This window comes from Fusarium sambucinum, chromosome I (genome assembly GCF_050947815.1).
Source record: "Fusarium sambucinum isolate potato_lamoka chromosome I, whole genome shotgun sequence".
Classification (NCBI taxonomy): domain Eukaryota; kingdom Fungi; phylum Ascomycota; class Sordariomycetes; order Hypocreales; family Nectriaceae; genus Fusarium; species Fusarium sambucinum.
Genome location: NC_139294.1, coordinates 10,730,298 through 10,753,713, shown reverse-complemented (window position 1 = coordinate 10,753,713; position 23,416 = coordinate 10,730,298). Strand labels below are relative to the sequence as shown.

The window sequence follows — 23,416 nt, the reverse complement described above, 5'->3', positions numbered from 1 at the left end:
ATTACTTGTTCAAGCACGAACATTTTCGAATCTAAGCGGAAATCACTTTACGGATACAGTCATGCGAGGTATCAAGGTAGCAAAAACAAAAACACTGACTGCTAGAAGCATAAGAGACGAAATTAGTAGGTTAGTTTATGCTCCTTAGACTTTAGTTCTTTGACTATTTATTTTTGTATCCTAAGACTTAGGTCAAATTGCACAAGAGACGAAGATTTGTAGTGACATAATGAATTAGAACGCCAAAGTTCTCAGTAAGCTCAAACAGCAGAATAACACAACGCAAGAAAATACGAGAGCCAGGAAGACTCAAGTTAGAGTATACAGTCAAAGTCGCCGCGTGGGAAGCTCTCCTCTCCTTTGCCCATCGCTTTTCCAACACCATCGCATCACCCTCCTCCTGATTGCAGATGCTCAGTCGAACTCATCACGAAATAACCTGTTTCGCTGGTGTTTGGTCTGAAGGCTCCTAGTCGCTTCATGGTCCAGTCGCTTCGGTGAGGTATCGCCATGTAAACGCTACCACATCCTGCCCATCACATGATATGCTTTCCAGGCTTTGCCTTTGCCGTACTTTGAAGATATATGCACCTGGGAATTCCATGCTTCCCAGTGAAGTTATCATAAGCGTCATCAGGCCTGTCTATTAGTTTCTTTGTAAAAGATCCTGGGCTGCCATCTTCTTATTTCTAGAAGAAGAAATAAGCGAGCAGGAAGCTGACCAAGCAGAGGATAGCCGCCATCTGGACTGGTACACCCTCGACAGTCTGCTGAATGGCTTGGGCAGTTTGGGCCATGGGCCGCTTCTCATCTGCGTTGGAATCGGACTTAACGTTTCGCTGACGGAGACCGCTATCCTTAAGAGAGACGAGCTGCTGCTCAGCTTGGGCAAGCTTAGCCTTAAGCTCCTCGTAGGTCAGCTCAGCAGTCTCCTTGATGGATGCTGTAGCCTGGGAAATGGCACTCTTGACTTCGAAGTCGGACTGCATAGATTTGGGCCTATCCTCATAAGAATGCTCATTGGGAGATTGGTAAGGAGGGGGTGCGGAGGAAACTGGCGAGTCATCCCGGGCGGTAGGGGAAGAGTAAGTGCGAGAAACGTCGGGAGTATCGTTGGCCTAGGTTGATTAGTCGCAAAACTTAGGATCAACGATGTGAAGACTTACACCGTTAGCAATGGCCTGCTTATTGGGGGTTGAAATTGGTCGGTGAGGAGCATCGGCGGAACCAGCCGGCAACCAGTTGACTCGAATCTTGCGCTCTACAAGCGAGGCCTTGTCCGTCGTCTCGAGCTAGTGAATTGTGTAAGTTTATGAGAGTTGGGTGTAGTTAGCGATTGGAGTGCATACCACAGAGGCGTGATTGGCGAACTCCTTATCAGCGGTAATGGCTGTGGACTGGACCAGGAACTTGTCACGGCATCGGGCGTCGGGAGCAGGATCCTGCTTCATGGCCTGGAGCAAAACTGGGCGATTGTTAAGAGCTGGCGGTTTGAGGTAAGTGGAAGCAGACTCACCAGAGACATCGAAGCTCTGACCGGCCTCGATACGGCCTGCATTTGGTCGGACACAGTATCTGTTGCGGTGTCAGGTATGCGACTCGGGGAACTCAGGGAGAGGGGCAGTCATACTGTTTGGGGGCGGTAGTCTTGACCTGCAAAGGTTGTTAGCATGTTCATGATGTCCGGAATAGTGATTTACCTACCTTGAAGGCAACGGGGGTTGGATTGGGGTTCTTGAGAGTCAAGATTTGGGAAACTTCGGTAGTGAAGGGGCCTAGCGGACAAGTCAATTCCAAGCTCTCGCAGCCCCTCTAGTGGCAGTCGGCTGTAGATGACGTACGCTTAAAGGAAAGCTCGAAGGGCTCAATATCGACCGACATGTTGACTGCTTATCGTAATTCAAGTTGTAGTAGTGTTGTGGTGTTGCGCGATGGGTAAGATGGATATTTGCTGTTGTTGTTGGCGGTACTCTGTAGCAAAGTGGAAACGTGTCAACGGCAGATATGGCTGTTGTAGATGAACAAGGGGGAAAGTTAGATTAGAGGTGGGAATAGTTCGAGTTGCGCAGAGTCAGGTAAGGTGCGAGGAAGTTGATCGCGTGGGAACAAGAGGAAAATAGGTGACGAAATGAAAAAGATTAGAGTAGGCGTAGTGGATGGAAAGAGAAGGAGAAAGCCAGGTCTGGTCTTGTCAAGTTTGGCAGGTTGACGTTTGTAGGCTACGACGTAATTGCTTCCTTCTTCTTGCCTCGCACACCCTATTCCCAGTTGAGCCGAAGCAGCTTCAGGTGGTTGCTACAGTGCACGAGCCACCAGGGGACTGATTTTAAACTCGGTTATCAGGTATTACGCGGGTAATTCATCTCGTCTTTTTTAATTCAGGGTTTAATTAATATAAAATATCTAGGCAATTAAAAAGGGTATTTCCATACGTCTATGCTTTCAACATCATTCTTCATATTGGACTCTCCTTGCTTACCTCCTTGGCCATTACGACATGCAAGAGTTATCCACTCTATTGCCAAGTGATTGTTTGTTGCCCACAAAAAAAGAAGGTTCCTGGGTTGCCTCGGAATCAACAGCCAACGATATACCAAAACGGAATTGGTAATCAGCCAAATAACAAACTGTTTGACTGCAAACATCAAATCAAACAAGTGAGGGCATCATGATTTAGGGAGAGAACAGAAAGGCGCAGTTCTAGCTTAGCGTAGGATTGTGTCGTCTAGTGCAGCCATGAGGTTCACTCTATTCTTTGTTTAAAAACGCCAGACGCTTGAATAAAGTTGGAACAACAAACAAAAAAAGGGATCAAAGAGCATCTCCACACCAATTAAATCATTGGTATCTTGGTAAAGCAATATCCACACAAGATGGATGGTTTGCAGAAAGACCCGAGACCCTTCTTCACTAAGTAGTCCATATGACCCCGCGCCCCCACGAACGCTTCCAAAAAAGGTGAATAGCATCATTAGATCTTTCAGATGATACAGATACGTAAGTCTTTTACCATATTTACAAGAACAAGTCCTTCTGCCGTTCTGTTGGATATGTGACAGACTCAAATCTGCAACTCAATCGGTTGTATCACCCGAGAGGAAAATTCTTTCAAGTTGTGAGACCAAGAATGTAGTTTGATACGAATTGCAGTATTTTTCTTTAGATGTGGATTCGATCCCATAGACTCCTTACCCTTAGATCTATCGTATAGAAAGTGATGGCGGTTGACGCGATGAAATAAATGACCTACATATGTAGACGCAAATATCATCACCATAATTTCTAAGCGCTCAACGGGTCCTTGGCGTAGGACTAATGCAATGAAAAGTTCCTACCACATCTAAAAATAATCCCGTTCCAAACATTGAATTCCCGTCTCCCCACGCTATGGAACAAGTCAGCCTACGAGCTGAGGAGAAAAGGTGGACTGCAAGACCCAAAGGGAACGCCAGCTGCGGGTAAAGGCCCTCGTATTTGATCGACACGAGGGCAGTGCAACTCCATACTGTTTCCTACGTTACAGTCTTTCTGTTCTGGAATAACCGCTTTGGGCGCAGGAATCTCACTCGCATATCTGGTAGGGCAATTATCTGGAACACACAATGGTGTATATAACATGAAGATGCCCCTTGGGTCGTGTTCATGTGTCTTGTTACGAAAAAAGAACAACACCTGATACAATATCTACCTCATATTTGTGTCGTTCAAGGTACCTACAAATACCACTTCCCTCCTTCGTGACACTCCCTCAATCATCCCTTCAACAAATTTCTAAACACATTCATCATGGGTTGTAACAATTCTCGCCACGTTCTCGAGATGGATTCTCGCCCTGTTCGTCCAGTCACCATCTCAAGTCATTCAGCTGGTTCTGCAATGACATCCTCTTCCATTTTCCAAGACTACCCCGGACTACGCCGACAACAAATCATCGACGCCTTCCAAAAGATGGCCGAATATTTGAACGAGTACGGTGTAAGCATAGATTGTGTCGCTGTCGATGGCGCTGTCAACACCCTCTACCTTCGCTCAAGAGATTCGACCCACGACGTCGAACTTCTTCTCAACGATCCTTCTTCAAAAGAAAGCATCCTTCTTACCAACGCTGCTAGCTTCGCCAACAGTCAAGCCCAAGGTCGTCTTGGTGAGACTTGGCTCAACAGCTCGATGCAACTGTTCTTGCCGCGAAATGTCCAGACCTCTCTTGTCGAGGAAGCAAAAACACAGAACGAGATTGTCTTTGAGCATCAGGGAACAAATGGTGGTCTGAGGGTATACGCTGCGCCTTGGTCTTTTGCTCTCTGCAGCAAGCTCAACCATTCTTGCGACCATCACAACCGCACAGAAGACATGGATGACGCAGTTGACTATCTCTACCGATATCTCAGCATCACTGGCCAAGACTACATCATGGCTCAGCAGATCAAGGATTGGTGCCAGACATATCACCAGGATGTGTCGCGAGAGGTGCTCAGACGTTTGGAAGAGACTTATGCCCGAAAGCATGGAAACTGGCCTATTGTGTGGAATTAATTAGATGGCAAAGACGGAAAGAAGAGAGGCGCTGACTATTCATGGAATGTTAGATTTAGACAGCATGATTTCGATGATGATACCCGGGTTTGACTTTACACCCACTATTTAATGATAATATTGGTTTGGATTTAGCTATGAATACTACTATCTCATTAATTTGACCTGTTCTCAGTTTCTTTGGGGCCGCTTTGCATCTCCCAGTGTACTCTATCAGCAATTAAAACATATTCCTCCAACAAGTATCACTAGAGCTGATACGCTGCGTCGTACTCATTCTTCAGTACTGCTACCCACTCCCCTGTTGCCGTTGCCTTTTTCCTGCGTGACTTTCACTTGGTAATTTCCTGGCCCAGCAGTCTAGATTGTTCTTCTAGAGCTGTATAATAATTTCTGGATGTCACTCTCGGTGAATCCAAGGGCCTCCGTCGATCTTTTGATTGCCGCCGCGTTGCCTTTCTCAAATGCGTCTTGGAATACGACGTCGCGGTGCTGGAAAGCGTCTGGCCTATGTTTCGTCGCCAGGGATATAAGAAAAATGTCGTACCCCTCGGCGATCTTTTTGAAGATTTCGATATTCGATGGACTCGCAGATTGAAGAAGCGGTTGGTCTCGTTGGCATTAGACAAGTGTCTGTGGCTGAGCTTTTCGTAGAGCATCCTGCAGAAGGGGATACAGAAATGGCTTCCGTTCCTTCTCTGCGAGGCGCTGACAGCGGGAGCAGGGAGGACCTCCAGAACAAGATCGTCGTCGTCCACTGGATGCTGGTTCAAGGCATCAAGCAGAGCGAACACAAGCTTTCCATCCGCCGACCTTGAGGGCTTGGAGGCGCACCGTCAAGATAACGATCTTTATCGGGGTGTTGTGTACATTTCGACAATGCATTCTTCTCCATCGTCTTCTTCATAATTATTGAGTCGTCCTCCTGTTCAGCAACTTCGGCGCTGCAATCGTCCGCAGTCGGTTTCTGTAAGAATAGAGCACTCTCTGAAGCTTGGCTGAGATACTGTTTCGTCATGGAGATACTTCGATAGCTAGGATGAGAAGGAACTCTAGCTATTGTTGAATACGAAATTGGGTAACGTGAGCGAATCGAGATCCTCAGCGGGAGGATGAAGCGCATCGTAAGGATCAGTTTGAAACAAACCGCCAACATGTTCGGAGGTGTCGTGGTTTTCCCCGGGTAACGCATAGAGAACTGACGAATTATGCAGGTGAGCAGTCTGGTTCTGTAGTCAGCGTAAGGAACTGTTGGAGGTGTCTGTGGATGTCGTTATCTGGGGTAATTCTTCGTGCAGTCGTGGAGTAGTTCATGTACTTCCAGCAACAACTCCCTGTGAGAGACAGGAGAATGAGGAATTGGTACTTGCGGCAGTGCATGTCAAGCTGGTTGAGGAGATTGTTGATTCCCCTTTGGCCAACCCTTTAGTAGGGGTCATCGCTGGTGATGTGTGTGTTTTTATAACCACAGTCGGCATTTTGGCAAACCTTGATAAGATCATATGCGGATTGACTTGCTACAGCCCGCAATGACTTTCTTGGAATGTTCCGGTATCTGAAATCGGTGCTCCTCGACCTTGATGATAGGGTGTAAAAGGCCAATACCAAGCTAAATGATAGTGTCATCGCCAATTTCAGAGATGTCCGCCAGGGATGACTTTGGGCTCTTCTTCTTGATGAGGGAGAGAAGCTCCTCCTCTGAAGTCGAGGCCTTTTGAAGTTTAGTAATGTGAAGAAAGATGGGATAAAAAGCACTGACCAGGGAGTTGGAGCGACGGACTAGGATGAATCTGAGGCAAAAGGCCGATAGTTCGATAAGGAAGTGCTTGGTGCCTTGACTTGAACGTCCTTGCCAGAGAACGGCACGCTCGCCGTGGACTCAATCTAAGAAAAGTTAGTAGTGAAGAGACGAGGGTGTCAACTAGTTACTAACGTAATACTTCGGAGTCTTGGTGGCTTGGGACTTGATTCGAAAGATCCCAAAGTCGGGCTTAAGGTCGTTGACGAGCGCTGGGCGATAAACAAGGATGAATCTGAGGCAAAAGAGCACGGTTGAGGAGATTCAACCGGGCCATCGCCTGACCTGCCCCTTGCCCCTTGCCCCCCTAGCCGAACCTCCTGCTAAGATGTGCGTCAGAAGAATGTTTGAAGCCTGGCTGTTTGATGTAGAATCATTTGACTTACGAGGAGCTCTGCCCTCTGTCCTAGAAGCGGATCGATCTCCGCTTCTCTGTCTCTGATATCTTGAGACATTTTGCGCTAGAGGACGATCTTCAGCTAAGATGTGCACCAGAAAAACATTTGAAGCAAAAGTTATTCGATATATAGTTGTTTCACTTGTTGCACTCTGTCTTTGGAGCAAGTGCGTCAAAGGCAGGCAGATCTTGTAGTTCATATATGCCAAATATCGGCCGGTATTGACGGGTGTAGCATTTGCTTTTCATCCCTGAAGTCTTGGCTGCGTGCTTATCGATTGATAAATCAACTGAGACTGATGCAATACCCCTTTCTCCGCCATACCGCCAATCCAAGCAGCCGGATGTACTGCATGTCTGTTTCGATTGTTGAATGAGGACTCTCTGGCGACTCCATCGCTTTCCTTGATTCTGTGCACGTTTTCCTTCTCGATCATTAGGAGGCTTCTGTGACGGCAGCCGGGAGGTTCAAATTGTCTCAAATCTCAATGCAAGAGCTAGGAAAGTGAATGGTGTTTCTTAGTGCAGTAGCAAGTGCCAGTTCATCGTCTGGCTTGTGCCCCCCCCTCTCAAGAACAGATGCCAATTGCAACCACCAACGCCGTGCATGGGCCCGCAAAGGTCAGAGATGACTGCAAGGAATCCCGTTCCCGAATTTCAGATGTAGATCTCGCAAGTAAAGAGTGAACTAGCACCAGGGTCCGAGTCGACTGCACACCATATAGAAAAATGACACTGGTATTTTTCATCATTGATCGTTTTTGACTGCGATTCTGCAGTTCTTCAGAGGGCAGCTGGCATACGAAGACTTTGCCTAGTCATCTTCTGTATACAGGCGGATTGCGACGATATTGGAACGATTCATCGCACCCTTCCTCTAGTCGTATCCAGAGCAGTGCCTTCTATGGATGGTAGTTGCACAGGTAGGTTTTGCAAGATAATGTGTTGCCTTGCAGTGCCTCGTGTAGCAGTTTCGTTGCTATGTGGGCTTTTGGTGGTAAGCATCCTGTTCCGATAAGGTCAAGGACCCATCTGAAGCGTTGCTTTAGATATGCAAGATCGTTGATCTTCCATCTTCTGTCAAGCCCGCCAACACAAACTTTCCCAAAATTCTTCGTACGTTTCGTGGGTGGGTGACTGTAACTCTTAAAGCGCCGTCGTCGTCCCAGGGCGTATATAGAGGAATATCGCGTTCTGTCGCAGATTCGGTGATACGTTGCATGTGCTTTTACCACGTTGTCAGTAGGTTCCCAAGGGGCACTGGCGCAGCCCCTGGCGAACGTCCTCCGGTATCCAGTCTCGCCCACCGCAGGCCGTAGGCTTTTGAATATGATTTGGTGATAGTCTCATGATTTGCGTGCGATCCTCAGGCTTGAGGGTCGGTGTTGAGCTGACTCAGTTGGTGCTTGAAGTTGTACCAGGACCTTGAAGATTGAGTGAAAAGATGACTGACCCCTTCCCGGTTGGTCCCTCCCTGTGGAAGTTGAGCTTTGTTTGTGTAGATGCGTCTTGATCAATCTTGTTGTCCGAGGTGCCTCGAGCACTTGTGAGTGTTGCCATCACTGACATATCGGCTCCATGTTGACATTCCGACATTCACTCACATGATTCTCTCTTGCGTGATCGACGCGATCGGCTCGATAACTTGACGGGGAATAAAAAGGAACAGCAGAGGCTGACCACTGGAGGGTAATGAAGGGGAAGAACGCGGGCTGCATCTGTTCATCCATAGCAGTCCTCGAAGGCTGTGGCGGTGGATTGGTTTCCCTTTGAATGATCGATCGTAATGACAGAGTGCGTCTTCGATGATCTTGCTATCCACCGTCTACTATAATTGTTAGCCCCGATATATGTATTGCACGTTGAAACTTGCACTCATCTCTTAGACGACTTCAATAGACTGAGCCTCAGTAGGCTAAGCATCTAGGTCGAAAAAGGCAGTCTCGCCATCAGTACGAGTATGCGGCCCATAATATAGACCCGGGCTGTTTCCTGTAGCACATAGCATAGAGTGTCTTGCCGTTCTCTCTAGACTTGATATACGTGTTATAGGAGAGCTGAATGTTGGAGGACAGATGTTCGGTTGGAGTGGCTACCAGAGGGTGGGCTGGGGTAAAGCTGTCCACAAGAGACGCAGTCAAACGAGACTGGCTCGTCATATCGCGCGCCGTAGCCTTTCCGCAGTTCTCACTGAAAATACATGTACATGTTCTCCTATTTATATCGATGTTCTTGCCGGGGATCTAGGCAGGAAAAAGCTGACCGCAGCCGCGCAACCACAAGGAGCGTGAAATGGATCAAAAAGTTTCCCGCAGAAACGATTCATGACAAGGTGAAGTTTGAAGAGTAAGGTAAGAAAGAAGAAAGAAGAAAAGCGCACTATTTTGAGTAATGAAAAGCCATCATGCAACCTGGTTGGAAACCTGGAGCGCTGCGCCCTTAACCTCAGATGAGGCAGAGTTCGAATTCACCGAGGTCGACGAAGAAATCCTCAGTGACAGCAGGGTCAAGAAGGCAAGATCTGAAGTCGAATTAGGGTTGCGTCTGCAGGACTGTCAAGCTTGAAGACTCGAGGGATACTCACTTAAGGCCATCGTGCGGGTAGGCAGCTCAGACGTCGCGTAAGGGGAAAGGATAACTATATTTCAATGTTCTTTTAGATGATGATTGAGATAATGACAAACACCAAGATCTCGATGAACTTCTTCATATCTTGCTGTCTAAGATATATAATATATAGATGATGGATGTCGAACAGATGGTGAAGTCCGGGAGAGAGCTGGGAATTTTGTAGCTGAGCCAGCCAGGGTTTCGGAGAGCTGTTGATCACATGCCGATAGGTGACTGGAGTGAAATGCGTATGTGAATGCAACAAAATGATCAGCAAGCATGATGATTGGGGTGAAGCTATTCTAGGCATCCAAAAGGAATCATGTTTGGTGGTGGTCGGAGAGCTTTGGCGAAGAAGCAAAGGTGAAGCCAGGACCAGTAGCTACGCCAATTGTCTACAAATCATACGACAAATAGCAGATGCTTAGAGAATATTTTACTATACAGATGTTATATTGTACCTATCACGCTTCAACACGGGAACAAATACATGCACCGTAGACGGGTAGTAGCTTGCTTTCTCGGGTGTATCAAGATCTAAGCACGCAGCTAGCCTGCCTAACTGGTCACCAACAGTGTTTGAAGTATATTTGCCAAGGTTTTCTGATGTGTTTAAGCCAATATTTTAACAAATGCCTAAAATACCTTGTATCAATGTAAAATGACCATTGTCAAAACATGATGGAAGCAGTGTAATAAGATGTGAGGTGGTCGGAGGTTGCTAACCGTAGTAAGCCCGGTCCAAACAACTGTCACGTCACTGAGGCAGCGGCTTGAATGACGTCTCTTTAGGCTTTACCTAAGCTCAGGTCCCAACTTTATCATTCATCTCAGCTAACTCTCACTGTCAAAGTTTACGTTGAGGGCATATTTAATTGACTAACTCAAGAGGATTTATCTTGATCACATTCCTCGCAAGTACTTAAACCATTGAGATTCCTCTTTTCCTCCTCACTCTCTGCCCCTCAACAAACCCCACTACCAACAAACATCACCATCAACATGCCTTCCGATCTGGATACCCTGCTCGATATGGGCTTCGACAAGGAGCGCTCTGAGATTGCTGTCAAGAAGACAGGAGGCCGTACGTTTTATGATTCTATTGATTTCTGCCCAAACTAACTTGAGCAGTCCAGGGTGCTCTCCAATGGCTGGAGGATAACCAGGACAAGCCTATTGATGAGATCAAGGCTGCCGCTGCCGCCAAAGAGGAAGATGACGAGGACGATGATACCGAGGCCAAGATCAAGGAGATCGAAACTGGCAAGGCTGCTTCTCTTGTCTGCAATGAGTGCGGCAAGAAATTCAGAAACCATGATCTGGCTACCTATCACGCGACCAAGACGTACGTTGAACTTGCACATGTTCAAGACAGCTTGACTAACAAAGCATACAGTGAGCACACAGACTTTTCTGAATCAACAGAGGAGATTGCTCCCCTGACTGAAGATGAGAAGAAGGCTAAGCTCGAGGAGCTCCGTGAGCGCCTCCAAGCCAAGAAAGCCGTTCAGTCTGCCAAGGACAAGGAGGATCATAAGCGCAATGAGGTAAGCAGATACATAAATTCACTTCCAGAATCCAAATCTAACATGTTACAGCAAATCCGTCAAAAGTCCACCAAGGAAAGCCAGGAAGCCAAGGAAGAATTGGCCCGCAAGCAGGCCGTCAAGGAAGCTGCAGCAAAGCGACAAGAGAAGCTGGAGGACCAGGAAGCCAAGCGACGCATCAAGGCCAAGATCGAGGCCGACAAAGCCGAACGACGACGAAAGGCAGAGGAGGCCAAGGCAGCCAGAGAGGGCCGGGCTCCACAGGCTGAGGCTGCTGCTCCTGGTGGCGCCGCTGCTGTTGCTGTTGCGTCCAAGCCCAAGAGCAACCACAACGAGGCTCGACTTCGCCTACAGACCGAAGGCGGAAACATTACCAAGACTCTGCCCGCCGAGACAACATTGTTCGAGTTGGCGCAGCAGGTTCAGAGCGAGACAGGAAATGCTGTCTCCAGCTTCACGACTACTTTCCCACGAAAGACCTTTGAGGGCGACGTTGACTTCTCAAAGACCCTGAAGGAGGCCGGATTGGTTCCTTCTTCTGTTCTGATCGTTAAATAGATTATGACGTAGATGCGAAAGTGTGCATGGCGCGGCGTTGATGGGAACAGCAGAACATGGGCGTGGTACTACGAAAAACGAAAACTGCCCCTACGTAGAGATAGAAGTTGGCAAAGAGGTGCTTAATCCTCTGGTCACAATCACAGGCACTTTAGACGGTAGTCACAATTTGAAGAAACCCATATTGAACTCAAACCACCCATGGCGGGACTTTTTTTATCAGAGCCTTTGAATTGACCAATTCTCCCTCCGCGAAACTCCGTTGAGCGCATTCATCATAGCGTCGTATGAAAGAAGCGACTCTGTCCAGGGCGCAGGGTATAGTGCCCGCATTCCATCCTTTATGATCGATTGATTGGAAACCCCGAAGCCATGCAGTCGAAGTACAAAGAACAAGGAAACAGTCGTAGCGGCGTAACTTCTTAGTCGAAGAGACCGAAGCCCATATCCTCGTCAGACTCCTCCTTCTCTGTAGTGATTGTCAGCAATCCGTTGGTGTATTTCTGGTTTCGTGGTTCAACGTACCCTCCTCCTTGGCCTCCTCAGGAGCAGCCTCGTCAGCGGCACCACCAGCAGCGGCGGCACCACCGGCGGCAGGGGCAGCAGCGCCACCGGAGCCGACGTTCACGAGAAGGTCCTTGACATCCTTGCCCTCGAGAGCCTATACACAATATCCGTCAGAAAATCGAAGTCCAGGGAGATGATAAACGCGCGAATCGCTGGGGTGGTCGGTTTCGTACCTTGGCGAAGATGGAAGTCCAGATGGGCTCAACCTCCTCGACCTTAGCGGCCTTGATGAGGGTCTGGAGCTTGTCGGCCTGTTGGGAGTCGCGATGACGAGGTTAGCGATCACGCACACACAAACAACAAAATTCGTCGAAATCGCGGGGCATCATATGATGCAGGCCCGTAAAGTGAGGAAATTAACGTACGGTGATCTCAAGACCGTCGTCGGCGAGGATCAGGGCCGCGTAGGACGAAGCGAGCTCGGCGTGAGACATTGTGAATGGATTTTGGCGTGCGGGTGGGAGATTGTAAAGTCTGCACGAAGTCGAGTCGTTTGATGGTTTGAAGTCGGAATATCACCAAAATGGAGCTTACCACAGAAATCCTGGTCGAAATTCGGTTGGAGGGCTTTCAAGACCTAAAAGTGGGAAGGAGCGATGGATAATCCGATCCGTTTGTGAGTCAGACCTTTTATTGGTCTACAACAAACGAGCCAATCACGTAAACTTCCAAGACTGCCTTGCACCTTACCCCACCTTTAGCTGTAGCCCCCACCCGTTGTCGTCAGGCTCGAGCTCAATGCCGCCTGCAGCAATCCATGGGATCCTTGGAGGGGACAGGCGGGTCATAAAAAACAGGGACTGGAAAAGGAACAGACGAAAACATGAGTGTTCTTTTAGGCGGTGTACTCACCAAGGCTGATCCAATATTTCCATCAACCACTAACCAATACCGGCTTTTATGCGACATGCCTCGAGGTCTAGGCTTCCCATCTCATAAGTGCAGTGACAGCATAAGTTAATCAATGCAAACACTTCAGCTTGATCGCTGCACATTAATAATAGGTATTCTATAATTTATTATCACCACTCCGTTATCATTACCTCCCCATTCATTACTAGTGACATACCATACTTTGCGCCTAGTTCATCAAAACCTCCCCACCAAAGGTCTACTACAACTCAACTTCCCTGAATCTCTAGCCCCGCCGCCACCTCATCGCATTTCATCACTCCACGGATCTTCGGGCAAGTTACGGAGCAAGAACAACAATCGACCTTAATTCCAAACACCACCAACTCATCCCTTTACTTCTCACCAAACCGACATACATCTACAATAGCCTCGAATAGCTGCCACCATGGACACTCCAGCAATCCCAATGCCGCGGGATCCCCGCGAACAGGATATCCTACAGAAACTGACGATGATTCGAGATCGTCTACTGCTTCTTAAGCAAGATCGCACAAACTACATTCGAACTCAGGATGTTATGCCCTTGTTCGATGAGACCATGGACCAAGTCAAGGATTTGACTGTCGTACGGGCGGAGACAGGCATCAAAGAGGAGAACAGATGTATGTCATTGAATTCAATTGCGAACACGACTGTCACGATACTAACAATCCTTTCCTCAGTGGACAAGGTCCTAGAGAGCTGCTTTCAATTGCTTTCTTTGTTCTATCTTACCATCGGACGAAACAACGAGGCGCCAGCGACCTACGCTATGACATCAACCGTTAAGCGACTCCTAGATCACCTCAACGAGGCCGAGCTCTACTCCGCCAAGGACCTTGGAAGCATCAAGACAACACTTGAGGATCTATCCAAAAACATTCGCGAAGCTGCTAATGACCCGTCCCCCGACAAGAGACACCCCCCTTACATGCTCACACTACTTGAGAACCGTGTCCAACTGTGCAACTCTACCCTATCAAGACTCCAAAAGCGACTGGACAGATTGCCGGATTATCTTCTGGAAGCTCACGAGAAGCTCATTTCAATCTTGCGATCGATTTCGCTAGCCAACACCAAATCCAAGGTGAGCATGCTGGGTGGTACTGCTGCAAGCTGTAGGACTAACGTGGGGTAGTTTTCGACATCCGAGGTTAAGAAGCTACGGAACCAAATCTTGGAAATTGGTGAAAAGCACAATGGTGGAACGTTTACTGCGGAAGACGGTGCTCTGGAGGAGGGTGGAGAAGTAGTCCGAGACTTGTACAACCGCTGTGTCCGCTGGTCGGATCTGGTTCTTGAGAGGTGAGTCGCGCATTACTTTAAGAGAAATCCTACTAACAATTACAAGGCAAGGAGAGGTGGCTGATCACTGGCGACCAATCTACGACGCCCTCATTCACATTCGCAACGATCTCGAGAAACTTTCCCTCACACAAGCATGGTCACTCCGAGAAACCGACCTGTACGATTTCCAACGACAACTCGACAGAATTGACGAGAACCGAGGAGACAATGGTAACTGGGTTGACGACCGGGGGCGATCTGCAGACCTTTGGACTCAGCGAACTTTCCTCTACCTCATCCGACGATCATACGCCTACATTTACTCTTTCATGCTGGCATCCGAACCAGTGTCTGAAGCTCTGTTGCCTGTCTACAATCAATTACAGACACTGAAGCGATGTTTGATCGAGGTCAAGAACAATGGAGGTGTTTCATCAGTGCGAGAGCTTTACCCTTACAGCATGAAGGTATGTCAATCTACCTGTGAATCTATCTTGACTGGTGGCTAATTGAGAACAGCTCAACTCTCTCGACAACATGAAAGTGGACGGCAAGTTTGTGGTGAACGGCGATATCCCTGAAGGACAAGGCAGTGTTACAGAGCTATTGCACGAGTGCTTTGATCTCAACTACGAGCTGAGAGTTGCCGCTGAAGAGGCAAACAGCAATGAAGATTAGATCTTGATATGCAGCAGTAGCAGATCACGGGATGAGAGGTTCCCTGGGGGAACTGGTGTACGATGGCGTTACTATTACTTGAATTGGAATTCCGTTGGTGGGCAGCTCTTGCTTTTTGGTATACTTGGGCTTCCTTCAGTAAAGCTAATAATGAAATATATGTATAGGGGCTTGGTTTTGCACGTTTTACGCCAGCATGCGATAGGAAATGGAAACTGGGAGATGAGTTATCAGCAGCAGCTGGGCAGGGATAGGAATATATTGTCAACTGATTATTTGCTCTGGCTATTGCTCATTTAAGTATAATGACCTAACAGTGCTTTTCGATCTTTAAAAAGCGCATCTTTAAAGCACAGCAACCTTGGCAGTATAAGCCCATTAATACAATAATGAAAGGTAAACAATAATACGATCACTGGGGCATAATATTGTTATCCATTATACGGCCTTAGTGATGGTATTATTGTTGAAATATTAGGTTTATACTGGGAAGGTTACTGTGTCTTTTGAAGTTTGGAACGCACCGCCAAATCAGAAGATTGAAAAAAAGATTAGTTGAATCTAAAAGCAGCCTTGAACGGGTAGATTTGGACCTTTATATCGCATTAGTTTGTGGTTTCGAAAATGCTCTTGAGGTGCTTACCTGGTCCATATCCCAAACACCTGAAGTGGCATAGATATCCTTGCTTAATGCTTCTCGCACCTGTTCTACAGAATCGGCGATGCAGACAAGCGTGCTTCCGGCGAAATCCAGGCTACTGGGGCTATCGTCTTTGGGAACAGAGTTGAGGATGGCACCTAATGGTAGATCCATATTAGTATACGATGAGGTGTATAAACAGGGATGTTGTACATACCTCCCATCTTCCAGTTGCCACTCTCAACGTTGGGTTTCATGTTTTCGAAATGCTGTCTTGACATATAATCAGCAACTTCTCTAGCAGTACTCTTCAAGGGATACTTGCCCTCGAACTTCAAGTCGCTTCTCAAGCATATTGGGCTTATCATGAACGACGACGAGAAACTCGTACTTTCCAGGAGGAACGGAAACTGCGCCAGAAGCCATTGTTCGAAGTGTTCGCGTAGTAAAATAGGGTGCAGGCTTGGTTCTGATGAGTGAAGAAAAGAGACGAGAGGATGACATTGTGTAAGTATGTTTGCTTATGTAGTCTTTGGTGATGGTGGATTGCGGGGTGGGAGTTGTTGGATGTGGGGTAGCAGAGGTTGGAGGGCGTGGTGGTTCATCGTGGGTACGCCCTTTGATGCATGGAACTGGGGTAAGAGGAGTATTTACGGTGATGGTATTGGACCTTGTGTATTTTTGATAGATTTAGAGTAACGAGAGGATTTTTAGTTGGCTGAAATCAAGATATTCAGAACATTTGCTGTTTTATATCAAGTACATGATTATGCTTCAGGGTAGGACCACCGACATCGAATTACTTGTGTGAGCTACAGAGGCTGTCGTGGTGAGACATCCAGGCAGATAAAGAATAATGTTTTAGGGAATGTTATATTTAAAATGTATGGTATTGAGTCCCATAGAAAGCAGGGTATTGAACTAATATCCGGTAGTTTGTGTGGATGTTGGATGTGCTACAGCCATGTAACTGACCTCAATTGGTACATTTACACAACATTGGATGTAATAAGCAGTCACTTTAACCTATTTTACTCGTCTATATTGCTAAAGATCATCTTTCTCGCTGCTATCTTACACGAAATCCCAAGACAGGCGTCCCCGGTATCTTACATCCTGATACCCACGCATAACTTCTCAAGTACATGACAATCGCCGTTCACCAATCTCTAAGCCTGCGCAGTTTGGCCTCGAAATTCGTGACTCTCTCCAATAGTCTTGGAAAAGTCTAACTTCTTGATATCGTGCTTAATATTTCGAGTCTTGACACCAACAGCGACAAAGATTATTGTAACCAGTAACTCGGGAACCAGACCAAGACATACTTCAATTGCTTTTGAAGACAGAAAACCCGAGTTCGGGTCCGAGATTTGGAGTTGGAGAAAAGCGATCGCGTAGCTGAGGCGGAGGGCAAGAAGAGGAAGAGCGATGAAGACTGCGTACAAGAGCTTACAAAATCAGCACCGCTTGCAGTGAAATGTGTTTGGAGTCAACTTACCATCATACCACCACGGAGAGAAGCTACAGAGCCATTTCGAGATGATCGTGTCTTGCCAAGGGACCACAAGGACCAGACAGCAAGTAAGAACCATGCCAGTGCGATGATTGCAGATGCAACTTTGAGAAGAGTCTTGTTCGTTGAAACATCATTCCCCTTTTGGAGATTGATCACAGATACGATGATGAGCGCCATAGCTGCACCAACCAAAGCATGATACTGAACTTCGAGAACAATGTCGAAGCGTCGGTTGAGTCGAGGGTTTGTAGCTCGTCGACTAATAAACTGTCAGCATTTTGCTAATTCGTTGGCGGGAACAGTACTTACGCCTCGTGCAAGATACCAGAGGCTGCAAGCAATAAAGGAGAAAGACCAATACTGTTGAGAATAACTGTTCCTGTCGAGCTACTGGCGCCATGAAGTCCAATACCGCCTGTGACGATTCGGAGGACACAAAAGATTTGGACGTATAACCAGCCGATAAAACCCGTCTTTCCATGCTTAAAAAGACAGTAAATAGCAGGTTGAACCAAGATGATATAAAGGGCTAGTTTAGCCGCGGCGATTGAGTCTGTCATTGTGACAAAAGATGTTTAGTGTTGTGTGTGTATTGAAGAGGAGAGTAGCTTAACCAGGAATGTGAATGCGAAAAACATAATGATTTACGGTCTTTATTATACTTGTTAAGATATTAGACTGGCTGCCTCTTCTATGCTAAGTTCTATACTTTGTGGCACTTCTTTCAATGGTTGTCGTTTAGAGAATGTCTTGCGACATGTTTATTGGTCTAAGAGGTTAAACGAGAACGATGATGATGGAGAAACGGGCCTTTTCTAGTGTTTTGATCTACAGTCAGATATAAGCGCCATAGGGCTAAGAATTCTCCAAGATCCTGGCGCGTAGCCTTGAACAGATCCATCTGATGAGATAGGAAGGCTGTGTTCAAGATTGCCGTTTCCAATTGATAACAGGGCAATCTTACACAAAGGTTCTCATAGTATAGCCTTTGTAGGACCTGAATTATATGGACTTTGGACTTGGGGGGTTTCTTTTTGTAGCCGATACTTGATTGACTCTACAAAGAGGACTTTTTAATTATAACTTTGTACTTAGATCAACATATTTTATAACTCTCTTCAATTTAGCTGTAAATAATAGTAAGATGCCTATTAAATTTGATGCACATCTACAGACTATCGGATAACGGCACAGGCTGACGAATCATTAGCCTTTGTCGATCTCGTTTACAGCCACGATCCAACGCTCGTCGTTCTCGTTCAATCTTACATCTCAAACAACAACTACAAAAACATTCGTTCATTTATTGTAGATATGGTTGGGTCTCAGCAAAAGCCGCGTAAACATGCACCCAAGCTATTCCACAAAAAGTCCCGTACTGGTTGTCAGCAATGCCGGAGTCGCCGTGTAAAGGTACAGTGACATCTGACCCTTCTATCAGTTGTCGATAAGTGGATGTTCAACTTACAATACTCAAGTGTGACGAGTCAAAACCTATCTGCTCGCACTGCAGCCGTCTTGAACTATCCTGCATCTATGATCGCGCAGTTTCCGATAGCAACTCATCATCTCCAACTGAAAATGGAGGCCAACAACAAAACAAAAGCATTGTAGAAACCATCGTTGACCCCCCGGAATCAGAATCTCGAAGAAAACAAGAACTCGGTCTATTTCATCAGTACATGACCGACACCGGTCCATCTGTTGCTCTGGATCCTATCACAGCTCATTTCTGGGTAACAACCATCTGTCGCCTGGCGCTTAAATCCGATGCTACACTTTACTCGATATACATGGTCGCTGCGATGCACACCGACAAGCGTAGCAACTTTACTGATACTAAAGCCCTCGAAACAAGTCAAACCTACCTCAACATGACTATCCGGGAGCATCACAAGGACGTCGCTAATATCAACGCGGAGAATGTAGAGTATATATGCTTGACCTCGAGTATGCTGCGCGTCTACGGCTATGCTCGACTACAGCGTCGCTCGCTGGAACCGTATACGCCTCCAGTGGACCTTTTGCGCATCACAGGGACGAGTACTGCACTCTTCCGCAACGCGTGGGATATCATACGGGATAACCCCGAGTCGGTAGTGTACCAGATGATCGAAAGTGCCGCGGATCTTCTTGAGGACAACGATAGCAAAGAATTACCCCATGATCTAAAACCCTTGTTAAGCCGAGAGAAACCTCACGAGGTTGAAGAACCGTGGGATGAAGAAACAGAAGACGCATACGTGAGAGCGCTAAGTCTCATAGGACGCATACGGAATTTCATGGATAGGGAAAATATCAACAAGAGCATCGGACGAAGAACTGTTGTTTTTCCTATGATGATGCGCCCGAAGTTTGCGGATCTGGTAGAGGAGCTTCGCCCGAGGGCTCTTGTTATTCTTGCGTATTACTTTGCTCTATTGTCCATGTTGAGTGAGTTTTGGTGGATTGGGGATTCGGGGGTTCGAGAGATTAGAGCGGTTGAGAAGATTTTGCCAGATGAATGGCAGAGTTGGCTTGAGTGGCCAAGGCGTATATTGCAGTTAAAAGATATTGTAATGGATGGTAATGTATAGAATGTTGCAGAAGTTCTGATATTTCTTTAGAGTTCTTCGTCCAAGATATGTCACTATTCAGATTTGTTCTTCATTAGTGGTATATTATTCATAATGATTACGAGATACATATCAAATGAACTGATTTATGGTGATTTAGCTCAGCCAAGCTTTTGTCATGCCAGGTACAGGTCTCATGCCTTCGTTCTCGTGAGCAGAATTTACTACAAGTCCGATATACGGCGGATAAAGGCACAGAATAAAACAATGAGGTCAGATGATGAAATATCTGACAGGGGTAGCTCTGTTAAGCGAGTGATGGACCCTGACTAGGCTTGACTAACGACAAGACCCTGTTTTGAACATCATCGTCATCGGAAAAGTTGATAACCGTAGACTAGGATAGGTAGCTCTGAGTTGAAGAAGTATGCCAATGCCTATCTAGATCTGATACTGTCACAGAGCCTGTGTAAAGCTTTAATCGTGTTGGGATCTGGAGTATTAGATACGTTGTATGCTATCATGTCATACAAGACCCATGCTCGTGATATGGGGCATGGTGCCATGATGAATGTCTGGGGTACATCATATCTGGGGAGCATTATCACAATCAAAATACTTCTTATCTTTCATCTTTGTAATGTAAAAATTCTCTCATCATGGGTTCAAAATATGAATCACAACTTGATTAATAGGCAGCTCCCGGACGTCGCGGAGACTCAAAAGCCGGGCATGCTCCGCTTCAGCTCCGAAATGATGCAGTATCGGTCTTTATTCTCCGTATTTGCCTCCTAGGCTCAAAGACCTCAATCTCAGAAAGGGCAAAAAGATATTAAATACAGAGGTATCAAGAGTAACTTAGGATTGGAGAATACGTATTTCTAGTGCCTCTTGTTAATGAATCGTCTCATGAGTTGTCAGGCCATTTATAAGTCGCGCAATCGTTGGCGGGGAAAAAGATGTAGGTAATGCAAGTAGATGCGGGATGGACGGAATGGGTCATGTTAGTGGAGGGTCCTTTCTATATCCGTATAAAGATATAATGTCTTTCACCCTCTCTCATTTCAAATACTCTCATTCTCACTCATCATCAAAACAAACATTCACAATACACGCAATCCATGCCCTACCTCTCATCTGAAAACAATTACCTCTTCTCCCCATACACCTCACAAAACCACGCCATAATGGCACCCTCAGTGTATATCCTCCTACAGCGCGACACAGAGTCCACAGTCATAATCTCTTCAGTCTATCTCGACCTCCAAGACGCCAACGCCGCGCTTCTTCAACTCGCACAAGAAGCAGGCGTCGACCCTGCAACTGCCAAGCCCACTGCTGCTGCTACTGGCTCAGATCAGCCCTCGCTTGTCAAGGAACCTTTGCGGTGGGAGGCAGCCGATGGAACTGCCGCCTGGGTTGAGCGTCACACTGTAACGAGTCGCAAGACGCATGCGACGGGCTCTGCTGGTGCGGCTGATAAGCCTGGGTTGAAGAGAAATGACAGTCGGTTGTATGTCAACGATGACGATGATGTTATCGAGGTTACCGATCATGATGGACACTACGACTAAGATAGAAACAACGACTTAGAATTAATGCGGAGGATATTGAGCCATGGAAATTCATGCTGGACAGCGTGAAAGAAATTCGATTTTATAGCAATTTAAAGCAATGTTTATCAATCTTTTCTACAACATCTATCCGGCTTCTAATACACTTCTACCCATATATCCTGTAATCTACGAAATCATACATTTTATGCGACGCGAAACCATCACGTTTACAGCTTGGCCTTGGGAGCAGACATCATGGTCTCAGCCACGATTCTCCTCTGAATCTTACCAGTCGCCGTCTTGGGCATCACCTCAGTGAAGTAGACCTGCACATTCATTAGCATTTCCTTCCGTTATTCATTCCAATCGTAAAAACTCACCTTCTTGGGCACCTTGAACTTGGCAGAGCGCTCTTCGACCCAAGCCTTGAGTTCCTGAGCGGTCAACTTCTCGCCGTTCTTGAGAACGACGGCAACACCAATATCCTGACCGTAAACCTCGTCGGGGATCGCAAAGCTGACAGCCTCGCTGATCTGAGGATGGCGAGTAAGGACGTTGTCGAGCTCAATGGGGCTGATCTTCTCGCCACCCTTGTTGATGAGCTCCTTGATGCGACCAGTGATGATAATGTAGCCATCCTCATCCTTCTTGCCCTGGTCACCCGTTCGGAAGAAGCCGTTCTTGTGGTAAGATTCGGCGTTGGCCTTGTCGTTATTGAGGTATCCCTTGGTGACGTTCTCGCCGATGATGCAGATCTCGCCCTCGGCACCCTGAGGAACCTCCTCGCCCTGATCGGTAAGAATCTTAACATCGACGCCTTGGCCGATACCAACGGTGCCGGCCTTTCTCTTGGCAGGGGGGAGAGGGTTGGAGGTCATCTGGTGAGCTGCCTCAGTCATGGCATAAGCCTCGAGAACGGGAGCGTTGTATGTCTCCTCGAGCTGCTGGAAGACAGTGGGCGACAGTGGGCTGGAGCATGATCGGATGAAGCGAATGTTGGGCTTTGGGCTTGGGGGAGGGTTCTTGAGCAGAATTTGATGAATCGTGGGAACGGCTGTGTACCAATTGGCCTTGTAGGTGTTGAAGTCGGTCCAGAATTCAGAGGCGGAGAACTTGGTGGGAACAACCATGGAACCACCAGTGAAGAGAGGAGCCAGGAGACCGCAGAGAAGACCGTGGACGTGGAACAGAGGCATGACCAGCATGGTTCGGTCCTTGGGTGTAAGGTCGTATGTGTTCTTGATGTTGTCTGCGATATGGTTAGTTATGGTGGAGGTGAGTTGTGATGAGACGTACTCATAGTTCGGGTCAGGTTGCGATGAGTGAGAGGAACCTAGCGCTGTGAGTATGAGACATTGCGACATTACTTCAGTTTACTTACCACCTTGGGGCGCGATGTAGTGCCACTATGAGCTTGTTAGTTAGGTTCTTATCGCGAATCTCATGAGACCAACCTAGTGTGCAGAATAAGAGCGACATCATCAGGCTCGGCAGTAAGAACCTTTTCCTTCTTGCCCTTCAGGAGACCATAGTCCTTGACATCGAGGGCAACCTCACCCTTGGCCTCATCCCAATAGCACTCAGCGATGGCGGCATTGAACTTCTTGGCCGCCTTTACGCTAGGCGCATCGGCCGCCCAAGCGCCTCTGGGGACGAGGACGATGGCGCTCTTGACGTCGTCGATATAAAACTCAAACTCATCCTGCTTATAAGCTGGGTTGAGAGGCGCGGCAATTCCGCGCTGCCAGGAAGCGGCGAGGAAAGAGACGATGAACTCGTAAGAATTGACGAGCGCGATGGAGACGGGAGCGGCTTTTGTGATGCCCAGATCAGCGAGCTTGCGCTGGAAAGCTGAGACGTCGGATTCGAGGTTGGTGTAGGTGACGGTGAGAGGTTTGGGCTTTGAAGGGATGACGATGGCTTCTGCGAGCGGATTGCTCTTATTGATGGCGGTTTGAAGGGTAGACATTTTGGTGATTAATTGATTATGAGTTTAGATGAAGAAGAGAAGGATGGTAAAGTAAAGTTGAGCTAGCGAAAAGAGATCCGAATCCGATACAACGGTTATTAATCGACAACGGTCTAGCACCACTGACTGTTATTCTTAGTAGCTATCTAAACAAGGGGAATTCCTCTCTTAAATCTCCCTACCATGACGTGCTTGGCCTTGTCCTTTGATCCATTTTGTCGCGGCCAAGGGCCCGGGGGTGTTTCGGCTTCCATCCGAGCCGACTATCCGCCAAACTATGCCCACTGCCAAGGTGAATAGTCAGGCAGTTT

The 23,416-nt window shown here is 47.2% G+C and overlaps 11 protein-coding genes across 11 annotated transcripts; 5 read left to right on the top strand and 6 right to left on the bottom strand.

Annotated features, from left to right (window-relative positions):
- Positions 1–689: 689 nt before the first annotated feature.
- Positions 690–1,881, bottom strand: FSST1_006211 (PapD-like protein; the record flags this gene model as incomplete). The annotated part of the gene is made up of 6 exons (XM_083223798.1): positions 690–1,118; positions 1,167–1,292; positions 1,350–1,575; positions 1,631–1,653; positions 1,705–1,775; positions 1,842–1,881. The coding sequence occupies 6 exons, from the start codon at positions 1,879–1,881 to the stop codon at positions 690–692; spliced, it is 915 nt and encodes a 304-aa protein (XP_083089641.1).
- A 1,905-nt stretch (positions 1,882–3,786) lies between these two features.
- FSST1_006210 (uncharacterized protein) lies at positions 3,787–4,533 on the top strand (the record flags this gene model as incomplete). The annotated part of the gene is made up of 1 exon (XM_083232557.1): positions 3,787–4,533. One exon carries the CDS (start codon positions 3,787–3,789, stop codon positions 4,531–4,533), a length of 747 nt encoding a protein of 248 aa, XP_083089640.1.
- A 1,634-nt stretch (positions 4,534–6,167) lies between these two features.
- FSST1_006209 (uncharacterized protein) lies at positions 6,168–6,786 on the bottom strand (the record flags this gene model as incomplete). The annotated part of the gene is made up of 4 exons (XM_083232556.1): positions 6,168–6,244; positions 6,293–6,417; positions 6,467–6,654; positions 6,718–6,786. 4 exons carry the CDS (start codon positions 6,784–6,786, stop codon positions 6,168–6,170), a joined length of 459 nt encoding a protein of 152 aa, XP_083089639.1.
- Positions 6,787–10,340: 3,554 nt separating this feature from the next.
- Positions 10,341–11,443, top strand: FSST1_006208 (ubiquitin-related domain-containing protein; the record flags this gene model as incomplete). Its single annotated transcript, XM_083232555.1, has 3 exons — positions 10,341–10,422; positions 10,470–10,885; positions 10,937–11,443. 3 exons carry the CDS (start codon positions 10,341–10,343, stop codon positions 11,441–11,443), a joined length of 1,005 nt encoding a protein of 334 aa, XP_083089638.1.
- Positions 11,444–11,865: 422 nt separating this feature from the next.
- Positions 11,866–12,444, bottom strand: FSST1_006207 (ribosomal protein P1; the record flags this gene model as incomplete). The annotated part of the gene is made up of 4 exons (XM_083232554.1): positions 11,866–11,912; positions 11,969–12,104; positions 12,184–12,261; positions 12,376–12,444. 4 exons carry the CDS (start codon positions 12,442–12,444, stop codon positions 11,866–11,868), a joined length of 330 nt encoding a protein of 109 aa, XP_083089637.1.
- An 866-nt stretch (positions 12,445–13,310) lies between these two features.
- FSST1_006206 (uncharacterized protein) lies at positions 13,311–14,869 on the top strand (the record flags this gene model as incomplete). The annotated part of the gene is made up of 5 exons (XM_083232553.1): positions 13,311–13,527; positions 13,588–13,991; positions 14,043–14,209; positions 14,256–14,658; positions 14,711–14,869. 5 exons carry the CDS (start codon positions 13,311–13,313, stop codon positions 14,867–14,869), a joined length of 1,350 nt encoding a protein of 449 aa, XP_083089636.1.
- Positions 14,870–15,420: 551 nt separating this feature from the next.
- FSST1_006205 (YciI family protein) lies at positions 15,421–16,013 on the bottom strand (the record flags this gene model as incomplete). Its single annotated transcript, XM_083232552.1, has 4 exons — positions 15,421–15,462; positions 15,513–15,667; positions 15,727–15,782; positions 15,835–16,013. 4 exons carry the CDS (start codon positions 16,011–16,013, stop codon positions 15,421–15,423), a joined length of 432 nt encoding a protein of 143 aa, XP_083089635.1.
- Positions 16,014–16,678: 665 nt separating this feature from the next.
- FSST1_006204 (uncharacterized protein) lies at positions 16,679–17,585 on the bottom strand (the record flags this gene model as incomplete). The annotated part of the gene is made up of 3 exons (XM_083232550.1): positions 16,679–16,957; positions 17,008–17,284; positions 17,335–17,585. 3 exons carry the CDS (start codon positions 17,583–17,585, stop codon positions 16,679–16,681), a joined length of 807 nt encoding a protein of 268 aa, XP_083089634.1.
- A 754-nt stretch (positions 17,586–18,339) lies between these two features.
- FSST1_006203 (uncharacterized protein) lies at positions 18,340–19,601 on the top strand (the record flags this gene model as incomplete). The annotated part of the gene is made up of 2 exons (XM_083232549.1): positions 18,340–18,438; positions 18,504–19,601. 2 exons carry the CDS (start codon positions 18,340–18,342, stop codon positions 19,599–19,601), a joined length of 1,197 nt encoding a protein of 398 aa, XP_083089633.1.
- A 1,166-nt stretch (positions 19,602–20,767) lies between these two features.
- On the top strand, positions 20,768–21,154 carry FSST1_006202 (uncharacterized protein; the record flags this gene model as incomplete). The annotated part of the gene is made up of 1 exon (XM_083232548.1): positions 20,768–21,154. One exon carries the CDS (start codon positions 20,768–20,770, stop codon positions 21,152–21,154), a length of 387 nt encoding a protein of 128 aa, XP_083089632.1.
- Positions 21,155–21,363: 209 nt separating this feature from the next.
- On the bottom strand, positions 21,364–23,105 carry FSST1_006201 (acyl--CoA ligase; the record flags this gene model as incomplete). The annotated part of the gene is made up of 5 exons (XM_083232547.1): positions 21,364–21,462; positions 21,517–22,385; positions 22,433–22,469; positions 22,518–22,542; positions 22,591–23,105. The coding sequence occupies 5 exons, from the start codon at positions 23,103–23,105 to the stop codon at positions 21,364–21,366; spliced, it is 1,545 nt and encodes a 514-aa protein (XP_083089631.1).
- Positions 23,106–23,416: the final 311 nt, after the last annotated feature.